Source organism: Gamsiella multidivaricata (genome assembly GCF_025024155.1).
Source record: "Gamsiella multidivaricata strain RSA 2152 chromosome Unknown BC939scaffold_161, whole genome shotgun sequence".
Taxonomy (NCBI): Eukaryota; Fungi; Mortierellomycota; class Mortierellomycetes; order Mortierellales; family Mortierellaceae; genus Gamsiella; species Gamsiella multidivaricata.
In genome coordinates, this window is record NW_026251869.1 from 1 (window position 1) to 22,412 (window position 22,412).

At 48.0% G+C, this 22,412-nt stretch overlaps 10 protein-coding genes across 10 annotated transcripts; 4 read left to right on the plus strand and 6 right to left on the minus strand.

Annotated features, from left to right (window-relative positions):
* Positions 1-1,039: 1,039 nt before the first annotated feature.
* BC939DRAFT_471158 (uncharacterized protein) lies at positions 1,040-3,307 on the minus strand. The gene is made up of 2 exons (XM_051558195.1): positions 2,195-3,307; positions 1,040-2,089 (listed from the first exon to the last, which is right to left on the minus strand). Exons 1-2 carry the CDS (start codon positions 3,220-3,222, stop codon positions 1,111-1,113), a joined length of 2,007 nt encoding a protein of 668 aa, XP_051405940.1. The 5' UTR covers positions 3,223-3,307; the 3' UTR covers positions 1,040-1,110.
* Positions 3,308-3,379: 72 nt separating this feature from the next.
* BC939DRAFT_471161 (CTLH/CRA C-terminal to lish motif domain-containing protein) lies at positions 3,380-5,246 on the minus strand. Its single transcript, XM_051558196.1, has 6 exons — positions 5,085-5,246; positions 4,778-4,963; positions 4,456-4,668; positions 4,235-4,357; positions 3,629-4,141; positions 3,380-3,528 (listed from the first exon to the last, which is right to left on the minus strand). Exons 1-6 carry the CDS (start codon positions 5,136-5,138, stop codon positions 3,427-3,429), a joined length of 1,191 nt encoding a protein of 396 aa, XP_051405941.1. The 5' UTR covers positions 5,139-5,246; the 3' UTR covers positions 3,380-3,426.
* Positions 5,247-5,370: 124 nt separating this feature from the next.
* On the minus strand, positions 5,371-8,572 carry BC939DRAFT_80686 (COG4 transport protein-domain-containing protein). Its single transcript, XM_051561915.1, has 8 exons — positions 8,212-8,572; positions 7,788-8,079; positions 7,450-7,687; positions 7,155-7,360; positions 6,833-7,051; positions 6,319-6,738; positions 5,870-6,223; positions 5,371-5,783 (listed from the first exon to the last, which is right to left on the minus strand). The coding sequence occupies exons 1-8, from the start codon at positions 8,469-8,471 to the stop codon at positions 5,457-5,459; spliced, it is 2,316 nt and encodes a 771-aa protein (XP_051405942.1). The 5' UTR covers positions 8,472-8,572; the 3' UTR covers positions 5,371-5,456.
* Positions 8,573-8,628: 56 nt separating this feature from the next.
* Positions 8,629-9,941, minus strand: BC939DRAFT_80636 (heat shock factor binding protein 1-domain-containing protein). The gene is made up of 3 exons (XM_051561914.1): positions 9,113-9,941; positions 8,933-8,999; positions 8,629-8,796 (listed from the first exon to the last, which is right to left on the minus strand). The coding sequence occupies exons 1-3, from the start codon at positions 9,464-9,466 to the stop codon at positions 8,672-8,674; spliced, it is 546 nt and encodes a 181-aa protein (XP_051405943.1). The 5' UTR covers positions 9,467-9,941; the 3' UTR covers positions 8,629-8,671.
* On the minus strand, positions 9,555-11,273 carry BC939DRAFT_404644 (S-adenosyl-L-methionine-dependent methyltransferase; the record flags this gene model as incomplete). Its single annotated transcript, XM_051552804.1, has 4 exons — positions 9,555-10,344; positions 10,446-10,695; positions 10,776-10,957; positions 11,050-11,273. The coding sequence occupies 4 exons, from the start codon at positions 11,271-11,273 to the stop codon at positions 9,555-9,557; spliced, it is 1,446 nt and encodes a 481-aa protein (XP_051405944.1).
* A 1,381-nt stretch (positions 11,274-12,654) lies between these two features.
* On the minus strand, positions 12,655-14,921 carry BC939DRAFT_80717 (transcription factor IIIC subunit delta N-term-domain-containing protein). The gene is made up of 6 exons (XM_051561916.1): positions 14,773-14,921; positions 14,558-14,669; positions 14,369-14,456; positions 14,204-14,288; positions 13,664-14,119; positions 12,655-13,570 (listed from the first exon to the last, which is right to left on the minus strand). The coding sequence occupies exons 1-6, from the start codon at positions 14,872-14,874 to the stop codon at positions 13,136-13,138; spliced, it is 1,278 nt and encodes a 425-aa protein (XP_051405945.1). The 5' UTR covers positions 14,875-14,921; the 3' UTR covers positions 12,655-13,135.
* Positions 14,922-15,046: 125 nt separating this feature from the next.
* BC939DRAFT_471188 (uncharacterized protein) lies at positions 15,047-16,860 on the plus strand. The gene is made up of 7 exons (XM_051558197.1): positions 15,047-15,125; positions 15,211-15,332; positions 15,428-15,464; positions 15,561-15,683; positions 15,772-15,885; positions 16,001-16,139; positions 16,231-16,860. The coding sequence occupies exons 1-7, from the start codon at positions 15,098-15,100 to the stop codon at positions 16,673-16,675; spliced, it is 1,008 nt and encodes a 335-aa protein (XP_051405946.1). The 5' UTR covers positions 15,047-15,097; the 3' UTR covers positions 16,676-16,860.
* A 736-nt stretch (positions 16,861-17,596) lies between these two features.
* Positions 17,597-18,417, plus strand: BC939DRAFT_80577 (uncharacterized protein). Its single transcript, XM_051561913.1, has one exon. The coding sequence runs from the start codon at positions 17,672-17,674 to the stop codon at positions 18,272-18,274; it is 603 nt and encodes a 200-aa protein (XP_051405947.1). The 5' UTR covers positions 17,597-17,671; the 3' UTR covers positions 18,275-18,417.
* A 310-nt stretch (positions 18,418-18,727) lies between these two features.
* BC939DRAFT_381780 (uncharacterized protein) lies at positions 18,728-18,892 on the plus strand (the record flags this gene model as incomplete). The annotated part of the gene is made up of 1 exon (XM_051551763.1): positions 18,728-18,892. A coding segment is annotated over one exon (165 nt), but the record flags the coding sequence as incomplete, so codon positions are not given.
* A 693-nt stretch (positions 18,893-19,585) lies between these two features.
* On the plus strand, positions 19,586-19,771 carry BC939DRAFT_376811 (uncharacterized protein; the record flags this gene model as incomplete). Its single annotated transcript, XM_051551695.1, has 1 exon — positions 19,586-19,771. A coding segment is annotated over one exon (186 nt), but the record flags the coding sequence as incomplete, so codon positions are not given.
* Positions 19,772-22,412: the final 2,641 nt, after the last annotated feature.

Genomic DNA, 22,412 nt, shown 5'->3' on the forward strand with positions numbered 1-22,412 from the left:
TCTTCGATCGTAGGCTGGAGCTCCTGGCATGGCTCCCCCACCACCACCTCCGTCATCAGCGGCCCCTCCGCCTCCTCCTCCTTCTTCACAACCACCGCCACCTCCTCCACCCAGCTCCTAACTAATTAACGTATTAATTCGTCTTATTCCTGTTTGCGGGAGTGGTCGCGAATGAGAGAGCTGATATTTTTCTCTCTCTCATTGCAGCTTGGGTCCGTTGTACTCTCTTTCCTGACTAACCCGTAGTTCTTTTTGTCCTCTTATAGTCCTACAACCCAGAATTGCAATGCGAGTATGTTAGAACGTTATATGTGTCAAAATGTAATATAAAACACCAGAGCGTTGAAACATCCCTTTCTATTCGTCTTTCGTGTTACTATAATCCCCGCTTCACTTTGGAGGCCCTCGTGGAATTGTTTTTAAATGTCGAGAGCTTGAAGATGACTTCAATACTTGCTGGCTGGCAGTGATAGTGGTACTGGCGGCACTAGAATGGGAAGTAGCTCGAGGAAAAGGCGCAGTTGGGCTCCATGAGGGTCAAGGCTCCCGCGATAGTGACAACAACAGTGACAGTGGTGTGCGAGTTCCGGGGTTTGATGACATATCCGCATTGGAGAGATGGGCAATCTGGATTGATGCATTCGACTGTGCCGTTGATGCTGACAATCTTGGCCTTGCCCTTTACGGCGCGGCGAAATCGGGCTTGACGGCACGTTTTGGACGATCGATATCCACCGATCATACCAAGTACCTCCGCTTATGATCGATATCGATAAAGATGGGGAAAACTAGCCAGAAAACACATACTTTTGAGATCACTAGGTTTGGTATAATATTCATTCAAGTTGAGAGTTGGGAGGACTACCATCTCATTTTATTGCTGGCTGGCTTGCTGATCGGCTAGTGTTGAAGTAGACCCCTCTGCAAGGTTTCCAGCCTTTGCTTCACAATTTCTAAAGGAACGAGAGTGCTTTTGTTTTGTTTAGTGACAAGGATGTAGGCAATATCCATGTGCCAGTCTTTTGTAGGCTAACGCTTTGTCGTGATAACGAAATGCTTTTTATTTTATAGCCCTACAACTCAGAATTGAGGACATGGACGATAAATTATCTATGATTCTTGCTTCAGCGGCAACTCTTCCTGCTTCGGACACAACTGCAGTTCCTGCTGCTGCTGCTGTTGACGCTGCTGTTGTTCCAAAAGCTCCTGCTGATGGTCATTTTCCTTCATGAATGCTTGGACTTGCTGTACAACGGCGTCGTTGCTGCCTTGGTCGGTCGAAGACTGCACGTTCGAAACAGTTTGAAGACTCTCCTCAAGCTGCAACAAGTCCTTGCCGCTTTGGTCCAAGACCCTCTGCACAATGCTCGGCGTCAATGGCTCGGACATGGGTACTGAAATTGCAATCGTATCTCCCAGCAGGCTGGCTTCGACCTGATGTGTCTGTGCCGCAAGAGACTGGAGTGCAGCAGCATTGGAGGCTATGAGTAGCTGGACTCGCTCCTCATCCGTGTGTACATGAAGCTGCTGAGATGGTGATCCCTCGAGGCTGGAAATATGGTTCTTCGTGTCGATTAATCCATCACTACTATCATTGCTAGTGTTGCTGCTGACGGAGGCTGCAGACTGTGCGAGTTGATCTACAGTTGTGATCGTGCCGCTATCTTCAGCTTTGGTCCCGTCCGAAATCTCGTCCTGGTCCATGTTCTTCTTGTAATAGTGACTCCAGTATCGTACTTGCGCTTGCGTGATACCCAATCCTGGATTCTTCTCTTTTAAAGCGTCGTAGAGCTGGCGAGGCGGCATGTTCAGGTTACCCTTTACATAAGCCCGTACATGGTCGGGGCACTTGCGGTTGTCATACTTGGCGTGCTTCCTGTGACCATAGACGACTCGGACATGATTCATGTTGTGGTAGAACGTCATAGTCAAATTGCCCTTGCATGGGAAGTAGGACTTGGTCGATGGACGGTTTCGCTTCCTGCTCTGCGTCTTCGGTGCAGGTGGTGCTCGTCGATCCTCTCGCTGCGAACATCCGTATATCTTGAGTCGTGTTTTTGATTGCGTCTCGTCGTTTGTCCTTGAGTGACTATAGGATATACGAACAAAATAAAAACAGATATGAGAGGACTACACTCATAGATATATTTTTAGTCTACGCCGTCGTAAGAACATCAGAATTGCGCAGACTTACGAGAACCAGTAGCCCGTGGATTCATACACCTGAGCGGCGATCTGGGAACCACGTGTCTTCAACGTTTCTGGATCCATCTCGACAGATCCCTCCAGTCGTACCATCACATCCAAATGGGACTCCTCCTGCGTATCCTCCAGTTCCCTCAGCCTGGCGCCAAATTCTTCCATCGAGATAGTCGGCTTTGTTGGGACTGTCGCCGGCTTTGTCACCTTCTTGGAGTTGATCCTGGACTTTTGACGACAGGCATTGCAGGACTTGAAGACTCGGTTGGTATTGGGGCAAGTGTAGTTATCGATTGGCAGGTTGCGACAGCAGCCCAGACAAAATATATCATCCGGGTTAAACCGCTTTGTCGAGGATGATAAAGACGATGTCGACGAGGAGGAAGAAGTAGTGGCCAAAGCTTTGGGCTTGGATACCGTCGACGTCGTTGCAGCCGGTACCGGTGTAGGGGTTACTGTGCTGATTGTGGATAGAGTAGACGACGAGAGCGTTGTTGAAGCCGGGCTGGTCGCAATTACTGGGATAGGTTCTGCATTAGGGATTGGGGCCACAGAAGTCAGTGCTGAGAGGGAAGCAGTTGCCGAAGTCGAGGTTGCAGCAGAGACTGCGGTGTGAGCTCCGAGCGAACTGAGAGGTGAAGACGTTATGGTCGAAGGAAGGAGCCGCTGCAGGACTTCAGGTGGCACTGTATTTGCAAGCTGGGCCACGACAGCAGCTACAGCAGCCGTAGCCGATACAGCACCTGTTGTTGCTATTGTTGATATCGCTGTTGTAGCTGTTGACACTGGTGTTGACACTCCTGCTGTGGGCTCTGAAGTAGTGGTGCTATTCTGGTTGGCTGCAGCTGCAGCAGCTGCAGCTTCAGTCGCCTGCTGGTGGGTCAAGGCAGCCTGGATGAGGAATGCCTGAACAGCCGGGTCATTGGAATCGAGCACCGAAGCAAGGGTGGGGACTTCAGGAAGCGAGTTCAGGGCAGGGACAGCAGACGCTGGGGTGGCCGAATCAGAAGCTGGGGGCAACATGAAGGCTTGATCCGATCAAATAATAAATGCGTTCAGGAATGGCGAGATCGTCGGTCTGCTGCAGAAAGGGTGGAGGGAAGACGAGAAGGATGCAAACGTAACAGCGAACACAAACAAAGAAGGGGTCTTTTGCTGCCCTTCGTTAATGAAACACAAGTAGGCGAAATATACATTTTATTGAGGTATTGCAAAAAAAAAGAAGCTTCAGGAAATAAAAACCTTCTTCATCTGCGTGCTATCAAAGACTTCGCCTGTTCGTGGGCATGTAATTTTGCCATTGTGGAGGCTCGCCATCTCGCTCAGCGCCTATCCAAAAAGCAATTGATATTGATGGTTAGAGTGTTACTACTGTACATTCTGTTCGTATCATCATATTCATGAAAATATTCTGAACAGGTCCCCTTACATTATAAGAGTAGACATATCCGTTGGGGAGCGCCATGGGTAAATTGTCTTCGTTCATTATCTGACCGCTGATCCTGCACACAATCGAGGAATTAAAATGATGGCTCAGCGGGAGATCCGCCGCAAGTGCACCTAGAGTCTCTGGATCGCACACCGGGCAGTTAAAGTTCCGATTATCCGGTTGATAGCACATCGGCGTCTTCAGAGCAGACAAGCCCGCCTGCAAAGTAACATTCAGAAGCGGCTCAGGCGTAAAAAACTGAAGCGCAAAATTGTTGGATCGAAATTGGGCAACCAGATCGTTCCATCGCGACTTGTCGTACAGTCGCTTGTAAGGATGACACTTTGTCTCTGGCGGGAAGGCAAGGAGAGCCATCACATGGTTGATTTCCTTGATGTGTGTTTCCTGCCAGGGAGTGAGGTATTTCTTCGCATAGGCAATGGCTTCCTGAGATCGCCGCTCCCTCGCCAATTCGATGAACTCTTGCTCTCGTAAACTGAATTCCAGTGTACTCTACATAAACAGGTGAAGGGCGTATGGGAGATTAGCATAGCATCACGAACATCTCACGTAGGTTATTCCGAATAAATGCGCATGCTGCGTTACTTTGATCTTCTTAAGGCTAGAGTTGTTATCCTTGCACCATTGTAAGCACTCTGTGCAGCTCTGGCGCGTTAACGCCTGCTCGACTTTGGCTGACTGTGCAAACAGCTCTATGTCCACCAAGTCCTATAAGTCATAAGGTGCGAGTCGAAATTAGTGTCAGCAATGCCGCCTCAGTCCCTCAGGGATCAAAATGAAATGAGCTTCTGAGTATTCTTCCGTACCTCGATATGCTCGCTCTTGGCCAAGAGTGATGCTGTCTCTTTGAAACCATCTCGCAGCATATAGTCAATCACAATGCGGTTCAGTCGGACCCTGCTCCACCTTGAAAAGTCATCAGAATCCAAGGTCGCGATCGTCGTGAAGTCCTGGAGGTGCTGTAATCGCACTTTTGTCCGTTGCGAGTATAGGGCTTCATCGGCGCGCGTGTCTTTGAGCTAGACACACAGCAGTTCAGCAAAGCATCAACGGCAGATTAGTAAGCGCCTCAAAACGGAAATGCAAGGGCAAGAGAAATGGATAAAAAGATCAAATACGATATCGTACTTTTCGCTTTAGAGTACTAAGGCGGTTTACAATAGCCTCTAGGGCAACCTCGACTTGCTTGGAATCCATGCTGCCTTGTACCGACTTTTTAGATATCTCCGATACCTTGTCCGTCAAGTTGGCGATCTCTTTCTCAATGTGCTTTTGCGAGGTCCTGAGCGAGGACCTGAGCTTTTCCACCGGAATCTGGAAGGCGAGACAATCATAGTAAGTAAGAAGGTACGGTAGAGTCAATCCGTCAATACGTTGTGATGCAAGAGATATTCAAGTCAATGGGCGTAGTCTGAAAAAGGTGCTTCAGTCTGACCTTAACAAAAGGATGCTCCAATGAGAGCAGTTGGTCATGGTTTATTTTGTTCATATTGTTAACACTTTCAAGGTGGAGAGTGAATGTCTTGTACGCCCGATGATCTGCTGGAGGGATGAAATGCAGAGAAGGGTGGAAGCATGCAAGGCGAAAGGAAGGGGCACATCTGCAGAGAGTTGGAAGGTGGTCTTCTGGCCACATGTGACTAGCATTGGCCTCCTTGAGCAAATGTGGTGTACGCTTTATTAGGTCTACAGCTTCAACCGTGCTACATCCTCTGGATGAAAGTCAGTCCTATTTTATAACAGCACAAAGACGGTTAGAGCGAGGTCTCGAGGGTATCTTCTGCAATTGAACGTAATCCGAGCGCCTTTACCTGGAATTCAAAACACGTCGGACCTCCGCGTCTGTGAGACGCCAAGTGATAGCACCTGAATTGTTGCCCCAGATCTCGTACAAGTCCTCGAGTTCTTCCAGATCCAAAAGCATCGCCATTTGGTTCAGCCGCGTCAATTTTTCTCTGACGGGGAACGACGTCAGTGATACCAAGTAGAACCCCACAGCGCGAAGATCTTTGTCGAACCGGATGGCGCCCATCTTGTTGAACTTGGTCTGGAAGATAATCTTTTCCCACGTCTTGGTCAAGCTGGTAACCGCATTGGCAATCACCTGGTTATAGTTGTCCTCCGTCAATGTGAGCTATGAAAAAGTGAATGAAATATACATTAAAATATGGGCCAAAAGATTCATATATCAATCCCCAATGGGAGTATTGGCTGGCTTACCTTGAATGGCTCAATTAGAGTATCAAAACCTGACATAAAACGATGCACAAAGCTGTTGAGCGCCTCCTGTTCTGCGTACTCTTCGTCCGTTACAACATATTTAATTTCCTTGTAAGAATCCTGCAAAAGTGGTCGTAGACGAGGTTTCAGTGTCCTTTCAAACAACTCCTCGATTCCCAGATTCAAGATCTGTTTGAACTTGCTTGATGACCCTGTCAAGCCAGATAACACTGCCTTGGCTTTGGCAAGCGTGTGTTCTGAGAGAGAGGTGAATGTTGAGGCGGACTCTTGCTCGATCTCAGCCGTCAGCTTCTCCAGGTAATCAACACTGACATTGATGTTGTTGAGAAGCAGCTATCTCGAGAAGGCGAGACAGTTGGTCAGAAAAGCGCGTCAGATCATCCATAGCCTATCAGAGCAAATTATAAATCGCGTACTCTTATACTCACCATGTATTGAAACCGTGCCTCTTTAGTGTCTCCGCTTGAAAAAACGCCGGCCATATTCTTCTGGAAGACAGAGATATAGTCCATCTCCAGTGTGCTCTTGATAAAATTGATCATGGCACCCATACATTCCACATTCGAAGTGTAGACCGCCCGCGAAATGGTCTTCTTGAGAATATAAAACACGTCGTCCACACAGCTCGAAGTTTTGCTGCCAAAGTCGTCCTCACTGATCTTCATCGCCTTGTCGACACTACGGCGCAAGAAGAACTCCTCAATAGCCAGGTAATAGTCGATAATCTCCTCGACCTTGCGCGATAGACCGCTGACGCGCAGTAGACCTGATTCGCTGTACAAATTTCTTGGCTTATCCACGAGTGAATCGCCAACTTGATGTCCTTGCTCCAGATGCTCAATTTCCAGCTAGTTTGGTGGCCGTAGTAAGAAAATATATAATTTAGTAGCATGAGCAAGACGGTGTTATCATTGCCACTCTAGTTGAGAATAGGATACATACCTTGGCCCTAGATTCCAGGAAGCGGTTGTAGAGGTGTGCACGCTGTGAGATCAAGACCATCTCATTCAAATTAATATCCAGTTCGCGTGGATCGATCACTTCTGGAACAGCCGCCTGTTGAGAACCGGACATGCCCGGCTGTGGCGTGAGACTCCTAATGGACCCTGCTGGTGCGATTAGATTCCGTTTGGGATCCCTGAACGACTTGATTTCTCCGACCTATTAGCTCAAGAGAGTACCAGTTGTGGTTTCCATATGATGTATTCTGACTTTCATGTAACAAAAGAACCTCGAAAAGATGGAGCACCCCCCGCAGACATACCTTTCTGCTGATCTCGCGTTCTTCCTCAAATGCTTCCAAGATCTTTCGACTGCGAATATCGCTCTCTTCCTGAAGTCTTTGAATGACGCGGAGCATTTTTCCTGGGCCGTAATACTTCTCTACCACCGGTTGATGCTGGTCGACGATAATTGCAATGGATTCAAATAGTCTAATCAAAGTATCGGCATAGAACGTTGGCGATTTGGCTAGAGATCGAAGCGCACCCATTAATTGCCGATCATACTTCAAAGTCATAGAGTAAAGGCAAACACTTGTCGATTGCACCAATACTTACGTGGTCCAACCAATGAAGCCTGCGCCTTTCCCGAGACGATCGCACAGACAAATTTGGAATACTTGTCCAGTCCAACCTGCTCTTCTCCCAGTAGAGGAAAAAGCTTGAAGTATCGTGTGATGTCCTCCTCAGACTGCCTCTGTACCGCGTTTTCGAATTCTGTTGAAATAATATCCAAAAGCTTAGCCTTGGCATTCTCCAGGATCACCGTTGGGTATTCAGGGTTCGACGCAGAGGGCTATGGGGATAGCGTAGACCATAGAGGCGTTCAGCTTCTCGAGCCGTTGCTTTCCAAACGCGTGATATATCGATAATCTATCGCGCTACAAGGCCCTTACCACCGATATCTCTGCGAATGACCCTTCAAGGATATTTTTGTCAAACCCGAGTGCTTTGTGCATGTGTCTTGCTGCATCCTCATGATCTGATAACTCCATTGCTCGTAGGATTCCAGAGATACAGAATTTGAGTTCCTGGACATCCTCCACATGTTTGATCGCCATTTGTACGCGCGACTGCTCCAGGTCAAGTTGCCTGACCTTGACGCTGATACTCTCTGCCAGTCCAGATGTGTCGCTGATGATCTTGACCAGGGACTTTGATTCTTGTTGAAGACTACCCAGCTGTGGCCTAAGTTATCGTTGACGATGTCGCGGTGGGGTTGAAAGTGTGAGCAGCGTGTTCTCTTTGTGAAGGGACTAACTTCCGAGTTGTTAACCCTAGTGTCGCCTCAATTCGCCGCTGTCCTCCGATTGAACCTACTCCAACACTTCCAGTTTGTCAAGGCTCGCCTCCAAGTCCTCGCGTTCAGACAGCAGTTCATCCAAGTCCGCGTCAACCTTGGTCTCTTCTAATTCCAATTGTCGTAGGCATTCTTGGATGTCAGTCAAGTTCGTTAAGGACTTGATGTACTCGAGACTCGGAATGGCTAATGAGTGTCCCTCCTTTTCCTGTGCGTTAGATTTGGTGATTCCGAGGTCCCTGGATGTGAGTGGCGGTATCTCCTGCGCCGTGGGTACCATGTTGAAGCGATTTGAAGAACAGGGTCAGAAGGTGAAGGGATGATGAAGCCGTTCATCTATCTCGCATAACATTTTCTGTGTGACACGTATCATACCATAAGGTGATGCTCGTGAACAAACTCATATTATCAGCAGGACATGCCGTGCTTTTGTTAAAACGTATGTTAAATGATGTGTTTTATTGCAAGCTATTACTTCTATTAGTCCTGGCCGCCCGCCTGTGAGGTTTTAGAGATCGGTGGTGTCTTGGAGTCATCCTCTGCGCTCTGGACCAACTCGCCGATAGATTTTTCAAGCTCCTCAATCCTCGATGACATTTCGTCCACTAACAAGAGTAAGAGGAAGGCCCATTAGTTTGAATACAACACATTGAGGTTTGCTAATGACACGATGCTGTATCCTGTTGTCGAATGGACTCAAAGTAACGCAGATATCCTTCCCAACAATTAGCGAAAACGTACTCTTGCCAAATATCTGCACTGATACTCCATCGAACTTGGAATTGATTTGTTCGAGGAGCTTTTCGACCTAGCACCAGATAGCAGCAGAAAGAATGGAGTCAGTTCTCGTCCGCTTGGTTCATTAGTCGAACAAATTCGTTGTTGAAATTGTAAAGGCGCAAGGTGACAATAAAGCCATACATATAGCGTTAGCTCTTGCGGACTAACATTCTTGTCGCTATTCGGATCATTATCCTGTTCTTGATGTTGCTGCAGATGTTGCTGTTGCTGTTGCTGTTGCTGTTGCTGTTGCTGTTGCTGTTGCTGTTGCTGTTGCTGTTGCTGTTGCTGTTGCTGTTGCTGTTGCTGTTGCTGTTGCTGTTGCTGTTGCTGTTGCTGTTGCTGTAGTTTGCCAGGGATGTCGAGTGAATGGGTTTGTGCCTGAACCTGGGGTTGCAGGGGGGCTGGCATCAACTCCACGACGTTGTCCTCATTTAGATTAGCTGGGTCGGTGGTAGAGTCAAAGGCAGAATCGTTTGCTGTAGTGGTTGCCATCGTTTGTTTTCGTGGAGCTTATAGAGAATGGAGGAAAGCTGTTGAAAGTAGGGATCTTTATTTTGCTTGATTGTGGTAAAAATTATGCTCAGAGGCGCGTCAGGGTCATAACGCCCTCAACGTGCCTTGTCTGAGGAAAGAGATCAAATCCACGAATGGCTTCAACCTTGTATCCAGCGAGTCCCTTGGCTGCACAGCGATCCAACAATCCTTGCAGATCCCTAGCCTGTGTCTGCACATTACAGCTCACGTACACGACACGGGCAGGCCGGAAGTCCACCATCTGGTCCAGGAACTCGTCAGAGCAGCCCTTTCTTGGTGGATCGATAATAAGGGCTGTCTCGGAGGAAGGGAAGTCAATGTGTGCAAAAATCTTGTCCGCATCATCCAGATGAAAGGCCGCTGTCTTCGTCGATAATTTGTTCAGGACAAGGTTGTTGGTGGCGCAAGAGATAGAGGCGGCCGAAATCTCAACACCCAGCACTTTCTTGAAACCCTCGTGGCAGGTTATGCCAAACAATCCTGAGCCGCAGTATGCATCAACGAGATATTGGATTTCATGGTTGAGTTCTGTCGAAGGTTTCGATAAGGAAGGCTCTGCCAGTGCTGATGGTGAAGGCGAAGATCCTGAAAGTGGAAGATGTAGCTGCTGCTTGACATAGCCGATCAAAGACGGTAAGATAGCATTGTTGTTCTGGAAGAATGAACCTGCTGGATAGTCGAAGCGGAACTTGCCGACCCACTCTGTGATGTTTGCCTTGTGATCTGTGATGCAGACCTTAGTAGTCTTGGGAGGGTCCTCTGATTCCGTTCCAGGTACAACGGGATTGCTCTCACGGAGAAGCATGGTAGCGCCCTTCTTGTATGAAGCAATATTCCTAGAGTTATCAATGGGCGCAGTAAGGTGCAGGTTAGATGTTGTCTCTCAATCATTCCATGTTGAGCGATCCTGAATAATGAATAGTAATCAATTCCGTACTTTTTCACCTCCGCTCTCATGATCTTCATGCCTTCGTTGATGATGGGTGTAGCGATCGGGCAATCCTCAATGTCCAGGATTCTTCGCTTTCCAGCCTGCAGAAACCCAATTGGGACATCCTGGTTTGCATCTGCGACTCGATGCTTCGGGTTCGGTACTTCGAAATGAGGTGTGATTTTTGTGCGATATTGGGACTGGAGAGGCGACTGAGAAACCGGATCGACAGCTGGAAGAGAAGCAAAGTACTTTTCTGTAAAACAATTGAGTGTCAGATTGGACGCTATCTAGAGCAACAAACGGCGTGAACAGGTGTCATACTCAGGCACTTACCGGCATAGTTCTTAAAAGCGTTCTCGACGACTTTGCGCTTGAACTGCATCTGATCAGCGTAGGATATGTGCTGCAATTGGCATCCAGCGCAGGTTCCAAAATACTTGCAGAGCACATCCTTTTGAGCGATCCTGTTCTCTGCCGGCTGAATGACCTCAACCAGATCCGCATGCGAATAACCCCTGCAATCATTTCCAGATGTGAAACCATATTAGCGCACTTTTCCTTTGGTCGAGTCAAAGTTCACTGCAGATCGAGACTAAGTAGCACGTACCAGTTATGTCGGTAAACCCTTGCCTTGACCTTCTCTCCTCGGATCACAAATGGCACTACCACCACCCATCCATCTCCACGTTCTGGTAAGAGGGCCAAGCCCTCCCCAGACTGAGCCAGGCTACCAATTGTAACCTCAAGCTCTTCGAAGTTTTGGAAGGGCGGGGGTGTCCTTGCATCCCAGTCCCAATGGTTGTGTCCTCGCAGCTCGACAATATCATGCATCAAGACCTCGTCGATGTCCTTCTTGCTCAGTTTCTTGACCTTTTTGGATCTCTTCGTTGTAGGTGCAACTGAGTCCTGGGCGGTAATGATAGCAGGCTGAGCAGCGGGAATCGCGACGCTGCTGCTTGCAGCGGTAGGTGAGGAGACTGCTTCGGACATGTGTTTGGATAAAAAGAAAGGCTGTTTTCTGAATGAGTGTAAGGTAGGAAAGAAGGATCGGCTGAACTGATGGAGCATCAAGTAGAAAGAGATCAGGGAAGGTCTAGAGGTTAAGCTGGGCAATGAATTATTAGCCCAAGCTCGGTCTTTTATTTTTTATTGTAAACAAGGGCCAGGCGTGACGGGCAGATCATGATCTACGCCGAAGGGCTGTAAAATAGCGCTCTCCACAAAAGCAGCACACGCCGTTTGCTTTAAGCACTAACTCTAGCCATGAATCAGAATGGGAACCCGAAAGGAAAGACACCCCCGATTTAGCATCTGGAACCATCAGCGTTTTTCGACGGCAGCCGATACATGTCCTTGGGTGGAAATCCGCTAGAACTAGAAGCGTGATAGAGCAACGCTGCCAGGCATGGCCATTGGTACAGGTAGCATGCAGCTCGCTCTCCAACTTTATCTCGCCACCGCATGCTGGGCATGTTTCCCTTCCAGAACTGAACGAGCGATGGATTGAAGTAGTATTCTTCTTGATGTCCTGCAACATGTCCATTTGCTCCTTAATATCGCACAAGCCCTGCAATTGGTCCTGCAGAATCCAGTACGTCTTTTCAGCCAAATCCAGCAGCGCTTCGTCCTCACGGTGGAACAGTAGGATACTGTCGCAGAGCAGCAGTAGTAAAATCTGATCGCATTCTATCGAAGTGGAGGAGCTGTGTTAATGATACTGCCACGATGCTCGTTACTTGACGATGAGTCTTTTCGAGATCTGCCAATGCCTTGCCTTTCATTCGCGCCTCTATGTCACTGCTTGACTGCCTTCTCGATATTGCAGCAGATGCCTCATTAAATAGCTGCAGAATACTCCTTATACAATGCTTCCTTAGACGGATATCGGCTGCTGTTGCTCGATGCCCGAGTTCGCCATCGAAAATATTCACTCCGCATTGCTAAAGGGTGTTACAATTCACCGTGATTAGTTCGCCGATCGTATTCATCAGTATTCTACTGCTATATAGCGCTAGTACGACTTACCTGAAGCTGCGCCCACAGATATACACAGAGTCGGTCCGCTGTGATAGATGGCTCTTTAAAGATCGCTGCCTCTAACCTTTGAAGATGAGTTAAATAGTCAGGCTTTATATTTCTCCTATCATTTCTGCACAGCGGGTTACAATACCATTGTCAACAGGCATACCTTGATTCCGGTGAGGTTCCAGTATCAGGCATGCATTCTTTCCTCGCGAGCGCTTGAATTTCACTGGACATTTCGGATGCATTTGCATCCAGAATACTCAGTACTTTCTGTGCAAGTCCTGAAATGCCCCGGCTTGTTTTAGCGGTTTCGTTGAGTAGTGAAAGCAGGTCCCATAAGTGGTACGTTGGGTTCCTGAGTAGGACTGTAATTGATCATTAAGTTTGAATAGTCATTAAACACACTTGATCCGCAATTGACGACACAGGCCCTCACTTACCGGCATTGGGAAGGTGTATAAAGATCTCCAGTCGTTTAAGCAGTGCTTGTGCTACGCTCTGAGCGTCATTATGAGCCTTTGATAACACAAAAGTACATGACTGAAAGCGTTCACGCTGAAATTCCATGCGAAACGAGGAAGCAACGCTATACGTTCACCGGGAATGCTAATCAGCATGGCGACAAAGGATATGGATATGAGATGTAGATAAGCGTTGCAATTGACCTACTAGTAAACGATGGCAAGCTGAAGACCTCCGACCGATCGGGCGCCAGAGTTGATATGGAGCTGCAGTTTGCTGTTGGCAATGGCCCCACTAGCCTCTTCATCCCCGCCTTCCTCGTCCGCGTTTGCGTTTTCAGTCTCGCCCTCTTCCTGTGAGATGTTGGTTTTTGATTGTACATGGCAGTGGGATATAATCGTTTGGTGAATGAACTCAATCCCCTCTTCGTCGACCGTAATCTCATCACCCTGTAGACGGAGAACAGCATGCTTCCCGTCCATGAAGAAAACAAAGAGTTTTGTCCCATGCGTGTCCCACTCTATGTCTGCGATGGCTTTTGCGATGGGCCGGCGCCACAAAAGAACTTTGTTCGACTCTGGAAACCAAATGTTCAATCTATTTCCTTTGCTATATGCGAGTGCATTGGGTGCAGCGGCATCCTGCAGATAAAATAAAGTAACGATGGATGCCACCTGTATTAATAAGGTACGGTAAGTTAAACACTTACATACGTCGTCATCAGAAGAATGTACCTCGATGTTGGTTGGGCTCCAGCGGAGAACCGTGCATGGGTGCAGGGTATGGCGAGAGTTATCTATGAGATCTTCAGACACATCGATATCCTTGAGTGGCGTAATGGGGCTGAACTTGATTTTGCGTGCTTGAACAACACCATCCGCGGTCGCGAAGGCCAATGTTGAGATGTAGTGATCATCTTCAATCGTCCATGGTGACCAAGCCATACACACAATCCAGGTATCACTTGAGGTTTTCCATGCCTTGACACATCGAATATTGTGTGGATCTGTCGTATGCCAAATCATGATATGTCCAGCCTTGTTTCCAAGGGCCAGAACTGATCCGATGTTGTCTACAGCAATTTTTGGTGACCATGCTAAGGAAGCCGATTCGATTCTATCGGCCATCTCCAGATCAATCGTCGGCCCAGCGTTCCAGTGTGCCGCCAAGTGTTTGTCCAACGCTACATACTGGAAAAACATATATATCTCAGGTCAATGATCGCCCTTCTCATTTAGAAATGGGGCGACAAATAAATGAAACGAGCATCTTACCTTCTTCCACTGCTTGTCTAAATGAGAGGATGTCGGTATATAAAGAAATACAGAGTGCCTTGAAGTGATGCATGCCAGCATACATCTATTTTGATGGGATGAACGGCGTATTAGTAGCTGTACTACCTTTGACGGTCGCATTTGCCATGATCGATTGTCGCTCACCCTTTCACAGGCGAACATCCGGTTGGCGACCATGCAGCAAGGATAAAATCGATCGACTGAGGCGACATGGCATGCCTCAATGTCGCAACTAAAGAGGATGGACGATAGACCATACATCGCTTGTGTGAGTGCAGGTCTAATCTCCGTGACAGATTTGCCCACGGGTACATATCCGATTTGATTGTGTACCATTCCCTGGCACCGCCCATGGAGGACTATCTTCTTGAGCGGTGAGAGCAGGAGCCGAGGTAATGTAGAACTTGGAAGAGGACTGACCCAGGGCGCCACTGAGTGAGGGTGCCTAGTATCGATTAAATGAATGGAGTATGTGACCTAGTCAGTTTCTATGTCCGTTACGCGCTTGTCCTGTCCCTCGAGTCGTTGAAAGACGAATTGTCATTTACAAAAATATGGAGCACGTTGTTGGTGACAAGTGCCAGCACATTGTCCTCGGACCAGATCAACGATCCCGCTCGGTTAGGTCTCGTTTCGAATTCCACTTCCATGGTCCTGACTCGGCTTAACTGATTTTGCGACGGTTGTGCAGTGTTATTTTGCTCCCAGTGCCACTCGGGCTTTAAAGAAAAGTGACGTGCAAAGTGCAGGTATTGTTGGTTTCCCCCAGCATTTCTGTGATAAAAGTGCTCGTGCAAAAGGGTCGCGACCAAGCGTGTTCCTTCTCATTTTCGTCTTCCCCACACTTCCTTCACTTTTCCTCGATTCCTCACCATGGAGCACATCACCCAATTCGTGCAGAGTATGCGGCTATGTTCCATCCTAGCGCGTTTACCCAGTCTTGCAGTGGAGAAAACAGCACTGATCTCTTTATGTGAATGCAATAGAATCAGACAGCAATGCCACGGCTGTTGCCATTTTCGGTGTCATCGGTGTCGCCGCTATTGCCCTCAAGACACTGAGCTTCCTCAAGGTCCTTGCGGACGTCTTCTTGCGATCTGGAATCAATGTATGCTTTCATCCTTGGTGTGCTGTTTCCGTTCTTTGACTCTCAATACTCTCGTTTCTGACGCGATTCATTGTCATCATACTACTACAACGTAGGTCAAGAAATACGGAGCTGGACGCGGTGGCTGGGCTGGTAAGGGCAATTGCGTTTTAAACAAGCAAATGACATGTATACTGGATGTCGATTGCAGAAATTAACCGATCAAATATCCAAATCGTTCTCTTGTAGTTATCACCGGAGCCACGGACGGCATTGGCAAGGAATTCGCGTTCCAGCTGGCCTCCAAGAAGCTGAATATTGTTCTTGTTTCCCGTACCGAGAGCAAGCTGAGGGCCATTGCTGAAGAGCTCGGTAAGTATGGGCGACGTTTGACAATGCGCTTGATCTCTGGACATACTTCCTAATTCAGGCCCATTCCATTTATGGCATATGCTTCTAGAACAAAAATACAGCGTTGAGACCAAGCACTATGCCATGGACTTCACCAAGGGATCCGAGGCGGACTACAAGGCGCTCGAACAGTTGCTTAGCTCCATTGAAGTTACCGTGCTCGGTAAGACTACCATGGTTGCTGCAGAAAACCGGAGAGCATTTTAACTGGTAATTAGGGGAAATGGAATTATTAATTTTTGATTTTATCACGACTTTAACCCCAACCGCGCCCATAGTCAACAATGTTGGAACCAACCATGAAATCCCCACTCCGTTTGAGCAGGAAACTGACAAGATCATCCATGACATCATTGAAGTCAACGTCAAGGCCGCTATGAAGCTCACCAAGATTGTCGTTCCCCAAATGGTTGCTCGGTACGTCTCAGACATAGGATTAGCACGCTAGCAACGGTGTACATGCACTGGTCCTAACCTATCCTCACTTTGCCTGAATTCATGTACGTAGCAAGAACGGGTTGATCATCAACCTCGGCTCCTTTGCTGGACTTGTTCCTACACCGTTCTTGTCTGTCTACTCTGGCTCCAAGGCCTTCCTCTCCAGCTGGTCCCAGGCCATTGGTGCTGAGTTGGCCCCTAAGGGCATCCATGTCCAGAACGTGAACACATACTTTGTTGTTTCGACTATGTCCAAGATACGTCGTGCTAGCATGTTGATCCCCATGCCCAAGCCCTATGTGAAATCCGTCCTTGGCCATCTCGGTATCTCAGGGGGTGCTTCGACCCCATTCACCTCTACACCCTTTTACAGCCACGCGATTGCCAACTGGCTTATCGACAACGTGCTCAACCGTGCCTTCTGGGTCAAGCAGAACTATAACATTCAGGTTGATATCCGCAAGCGTGCCTTGAAAAAGAGAGAGCGCGAGGCCGCTGCTGCCAAGAGCCAGTGAATGGGGCGCGGTTGAAAATATTTGGAGAGCCGATGGAAGAGATAGAAAGGACCTAAGATGCTGCCATGCGACAGCTATCCAATTTATCATGATAAAGGTTCATGCAAAAAGAACGAAGGAAGAAGATCAGCACTGCTGTGCACGAGTTCAGATAAAGTAATCTATGTGTTTATTTCAAAAAAAAAAAAAAAAAAAAAAAAGCGGCCCAAGGTACCATGTTGTCCTATTTTTTAAGGAACAGTCTTTAATGACAACCCCTGCAGAAAGTCCATGTGCATTTGCCGAAGGTAAAGGCAGCCTGAGCGTAAACAACAGACCCTCTCGAGAATCAGCCGCCGTGTGAACACAGGTAAGGTATTACTTGGGCCATAGGCCCGATTTTCAAGGTAAATGAGTTACATGGGTTTCTGCGGGAATTGACTTGCATGTTCAACGTGGCAATTGGGTTTCCGTATGGGTTGTCAAATAAGACTGCAACCCAGGTTGCCAAGTAAATTATTCCTTAATGGTCATTAAGGAAGAAGACTGGGTAAAAGATTTTAAACAAGGCAGATAACCACACGGCAACGCCATGCGAGCGGGACATTTGTGTGGGGTGAAAAGCATATCCAAGGTTCTCGGCATCATGTTGGTGTTATATTGGGCACTGAAGATGAACGTCGATGCATTTTGTCCAGGGGCGGTGCTCAAGGAAGATGCCGGAATACCGCATAGATCTAGTCCAATAGGAGAGCTTAGACTCAAACCTTAAACGAAATCAACTGGGTCCAAACAGTAAAAATGGGTGGGGCTAGTGTTTGTTATCAACGTCCCCTCTTCATTTCAGCGAGAGGCCGTTGTAAAGGCGTGAGAGAAAAAAGGTAGTTAAAGGTTTATGGGTATGGGCATGACTCTTCATATAGCGTGCCAGAGAAGAAGCAGGGATGTGTGCCTGATTGCCAATGAGACCGCTTTTCATCTTCACTGTACCTTTTGGGTTAGCGCAAGCAGTACACGATGATCTCCCTACGCTACGATGCATGCATTGACGTCTTAAAGAGAGGAGCTGACAGAGATGGAAAGAAAAGAGGACGTTTGCTGCTCCGTGGGGAGTGTCTTCTTGCCTTGGCTTGTTCATTAGTTCACAAGGACCCACTTTTTTCTAGCAGAGAGCCCACCTGCGATGGTCGCACAAGATACAATGTCACAACAACAAAAAAGTGGGTCACCTTCCTACATACTCTCTTCACTGCCTACACTGCGTATTCGCCTATTCACCATCATTGGCACAAGGGCATAAATAAACATAATAATACAGCAGTAGTGAGTCCATGGATTATGAACTTCGGTGCGGAGTGTATCTGTGAGAACAATCGCCCTCTCCACTCCCCTCCCTCCCACCAAGAGCCATTCATTTACTTTTCGACTGATTCAATCATTCATCCGCCTCGGAGGATTCATTCCCCTTTGGTCATCTCGCTCCCCTCTTCCTCCTTTGATCACAGCCTGCTTAACCTGACGCCACTTTCCTCTCCATCTCGGGATTCTACCCTTGTGCTATTTCTCCTTTCTCTCCATCGCACTTCCTCATTCCTTTGGATCAACTACTCTCTTCTCTAGATTCTCGTCAGATCCTTTTTTTCTTCTTTTTTCTTGTTCGCCCCTCCGCACCTTGGCCACTTTTCAGTATCTTCTCTCCACCTCCAATTGATCCACTTCAGGAAGCCAACTAGATCATCTTCCGCCCCCCGGCTCCTTGTCTCTATTTGACCCCGCAAAAAGAACAAATCCACCCCGCACTTTTCTCTCTTTTCTAAACACACAGCCCCCGGATCCACTGCCTCACTTCCCCGCAATTCCCACAATCTCCCTTATCTCCACGTCAATTGCAGCTGCAGTTCAACCATGGAGCCATTAAGCATCTCTGCTGTCCCTCCAGCAACAACTTTATCCCCATCTACACCTTCTAAACCAGACGACCTGCCTCCATACAGCCTCCCTCGACCACCGACACCACCTGGTAACGGCGAGCCCCCAAAGCCGTTCCAGTGCCACCAAACAGATGCCCCCGAGAGACCCTATCAGTGTCCCTTCTGCCCAAAGTCCTTCTTCCGCCTCGAGCACTCCAATCGACACATCCGCACGCATACAGGCGAAAAGGCTCACGCCTGCAAGTTCCCCGGTTGTACAAAACGGTTCTCCAGGAGTGACGAACTTACTCGACATTCCAGGATCCATACGGGCCCTAAAGGACTCCGTGCCAAAACACAGCCACAGCCACAGACGGAGGCACAAGCTCAGGTACAACAATTCCAGGCACAATCCCAACTAGATACAGACAACCCCACTATCTCATCAACATCAACTCCAGCACCCATACTAGTCTCAGCAGCCATGGCAACATCTGATTCTTCACTGCTTGCATCTCCATCGATCCCATCGCCTGTATCCGCCATCTCTTCAACATCCTTGGCATTATCATCGCCATTGACCATTGATACATCAGAAACCACAGTGCAATTACCATTGCGGCCCATGGAGAACATGTCCACAAGCAACACCTCAGCCTCAGCAGCTTCACAAAACTCTTCAATACCGTCGGTAACACCAACAATAGGAACGGTACCTACAAATGCAACAACAATGTCCTCGTCAAACACTTCGTCGGCAAAGGAAAGCGACCAAGTGTCTGCTACTGAAGCACAGCCACAGCGGAGATCTCAGAACACAGTTCTGGCTGGAACAAGCAATAGCAGCTTATCTTGCAATACAAGTACGTCCGTCTTCGATGTGGTTGAAGTTAACAAATGCGCTCAAGGCTTAAATCTAATCCTTTTTTGCGCTTCCGCATTTTCATAATCATCAGATTCGCAGGCTGATCAGTTCCCTGACAAGCCAGACGACAGTGACGAACCTTCAGGAGAGATCGATCCCAAGCCCAAAAAGTCCCATCACTGTCCCTGGCCCAATTGCCACAAAACCTTCACGCGTTCGGCCCACCTGGCTCGTCATGTTCGTTCTCATGGTGGCGAACGGCCTTACGCATGTCCACAGGAGGGATGTGGCAAGCATTTTTCACGCTCTGATGTCCTCAAGGAACACATTAGGATTCACGACGTCAACAAGGTCCGGAAACGCAAAGCGAAGCCGTTGGACGATCCGCTAAAGGGGCCAAAGAAGAGCAAGAAGGCATCAAGCATAATGGATGGATCAAGATCGCCCTCGACACGATCTCAGTCAGGATCCCAATCAATGCCGCCTGCGGACTCCGTTCAGGACAACCGAGCTATGCAGCCGCCATCTGCGCCGCAATACGGATTTCAATACCCTTCCACTCGCTCGAACTCAAACATGCACCCCTCTCAGCACAGGCTTCAGAATTTTTATCCGCATCGTCTTCAGCAACGTCCATCACGTTCCATGCGGCAGTATCCAATGGCTCACCCATACGACAACTCGTACTCGATGATGCCGCATTCAAATCAACCATCTTCCTTTTACATTCCACTCAGTGATATGGGCGATGACGATATGGAGATGGCAATGGACTTTGATATGGACTTGGGAATGGATCCTCATGGCCGCATTCCATGGCCAATAGACTCGTACCCAAACTCGTTTATGGCTCCAGGAAGGCATCGTCTGAACTCAATGGCATCGATGGAGAGCGAACTATCAAGCATGAACGACATTGCGCATCCTCAGTCCAGGAACGGATACATGCACATGGATGTCATGACCCCGAACCCGCTTGATGACCCATATCAATTTGACGAGAATGGAATTATGACACCCATTATGGATCACCCCGGCTACTCGCCATATCCGCCTCAGTCTCAGAACCCGCATTCCTCAAGAGCACCCGGTGATTCCCAGACTTCGACGCACACCTACATTCCTTCCCAGCATCTACAGCAACAACAGCAACAGCAGCAGCTCTTGCTATCATCGCGCGAGCCATTTGCACAGTATTCGAGTGAGAGAGAACTGTCTATGGCAGCCCAGTCGACCTACTCTCTTTCGCCCACTTTGACCGAGGCCGCTGCTCCAGCCCTCGCAACGCTCACATCAGCTCCTAGAGCTTTGATACCGGATGAGGCTGCGGCTGCGGCGTTACAAATGGACACTGGAGATATACCTATTGGCTCATTGGATGAATTAGACGCAATTGAGGCGGACCTGCTTTTTGCGCAAAGGGATTGGGGCTCCATTCCAGACGAATACCAAGAACCACCCTTTGGATTCTTTCCAGGCGAATCTCCTCGACTAGCTCTGTCGTATGTACCTCCACCGCCTCTTCCGACCCCACCGCCAAGACGTCACTTTGGCTTTCCGCAGATCTCGAACAAGAGTGTTGTCACCACTTTGTCCATGTATCCATAGTTCTATTGTTTATTGTTGCTTCTCAATAATATTCCAAAGCACTTCTTGTAAAGTAAAATAAAAGCATCTCTAATAACTCAGCAATAGTATTACTATTCTCTGCCAACGCGGACAAAATTTGCTTGAAAAAAAATAAAAAAAAGGTCTCCCTTATAAATGCTCAGTATTCATTTCGCATTTGAAAATCAGCATTTTTTACCATTTTCACTCTTTCATTCACCACAGACAAACTTATTCGTGCACTCTTGAAAAAACAGTAAAAAAAAAAATTAGTTCACTTGATTTCTAAAATATTTAGGAAAAAGACGCACCAATGCACTTTTCTACACTCTTTTTGTATAATTCAATCTGCTACTTGTGATGAAGATAAAACTCCTCAACGATAAATATATATAGGTTATAATAAAAGAAAAAACTGATATTGTATGTAATGTTCATTATCACAGTGAAAACACCGCTCCTTATTAACGACTACGAATATCTATGTATCAGCAGTGTCTTAAAGTGCTCCCGTGCAACACGGACAAAAAAAATACAATTTGTCTCTCTAGTCGATTGACCCTGCGAGTCTATAGACCTAACTAGCGATGATCTACTACAGTCGTCCTCCCCACCAAAGCAGAACCGATCCACAGTCGCCAGTTGACAGGTTACATTCCCGGGCCTGCCCTTAGGGCCTGTGCAACAATTACCACACCTCATCAGTGTGTTAGAAGCTGAAACTCCTTGTTACAAAAAGAGTATCTTCCCCATCCACTCCATCGTTGTCAACCGCCTCCTCCCTTGCAGGCAGTCCAGCAGCGTCCGATCCGGTGCGTCTGGCTCGAGCACAAGGCTAGGGCAGCTCCCATTTGTATGGTCGGCGAGCAACGCACCACAAGGACAGTGGTCAGCGTCGCAAATGCATCCGTTGCCCTCACTCCAGTCCTTTTTTTTTTTTTTTTTTTTTTTTTTATTAACGAGAACCCTCATAGACATGGGACTTATTAACTATGGTCTGAAGGAGTCCTACAGGTGGGACAGAAAATAAGCAGCGTACTGCCCGCCCCGACTAGCGCCGCGACGGATCCTTGGTTTCATAATCTACAACCGCATGAGTGGCGTGCCAAAGGCTCCTGCTCCCTACGTGGCCTGTTGTGCGCGAAGATCATCCTTTAGCCACGGTCCTCTGACATTTTATAGAAGCGGCATCCTCCCAGCCGCTCCATCACGTCCAATCGCTGCTGTCCAAAATAATACCGCTGCACCCTCTCATCCGCGGTGTCGTTGATTTCTTTCCCATCGGGTGCTTGTCGTTGCCTCAGGGTAGATCCCATAAAATCATTGCTGCTACGTCTGTGCTCTCCAACACAGTTGCGTCCCCGGGCGCGTTTGC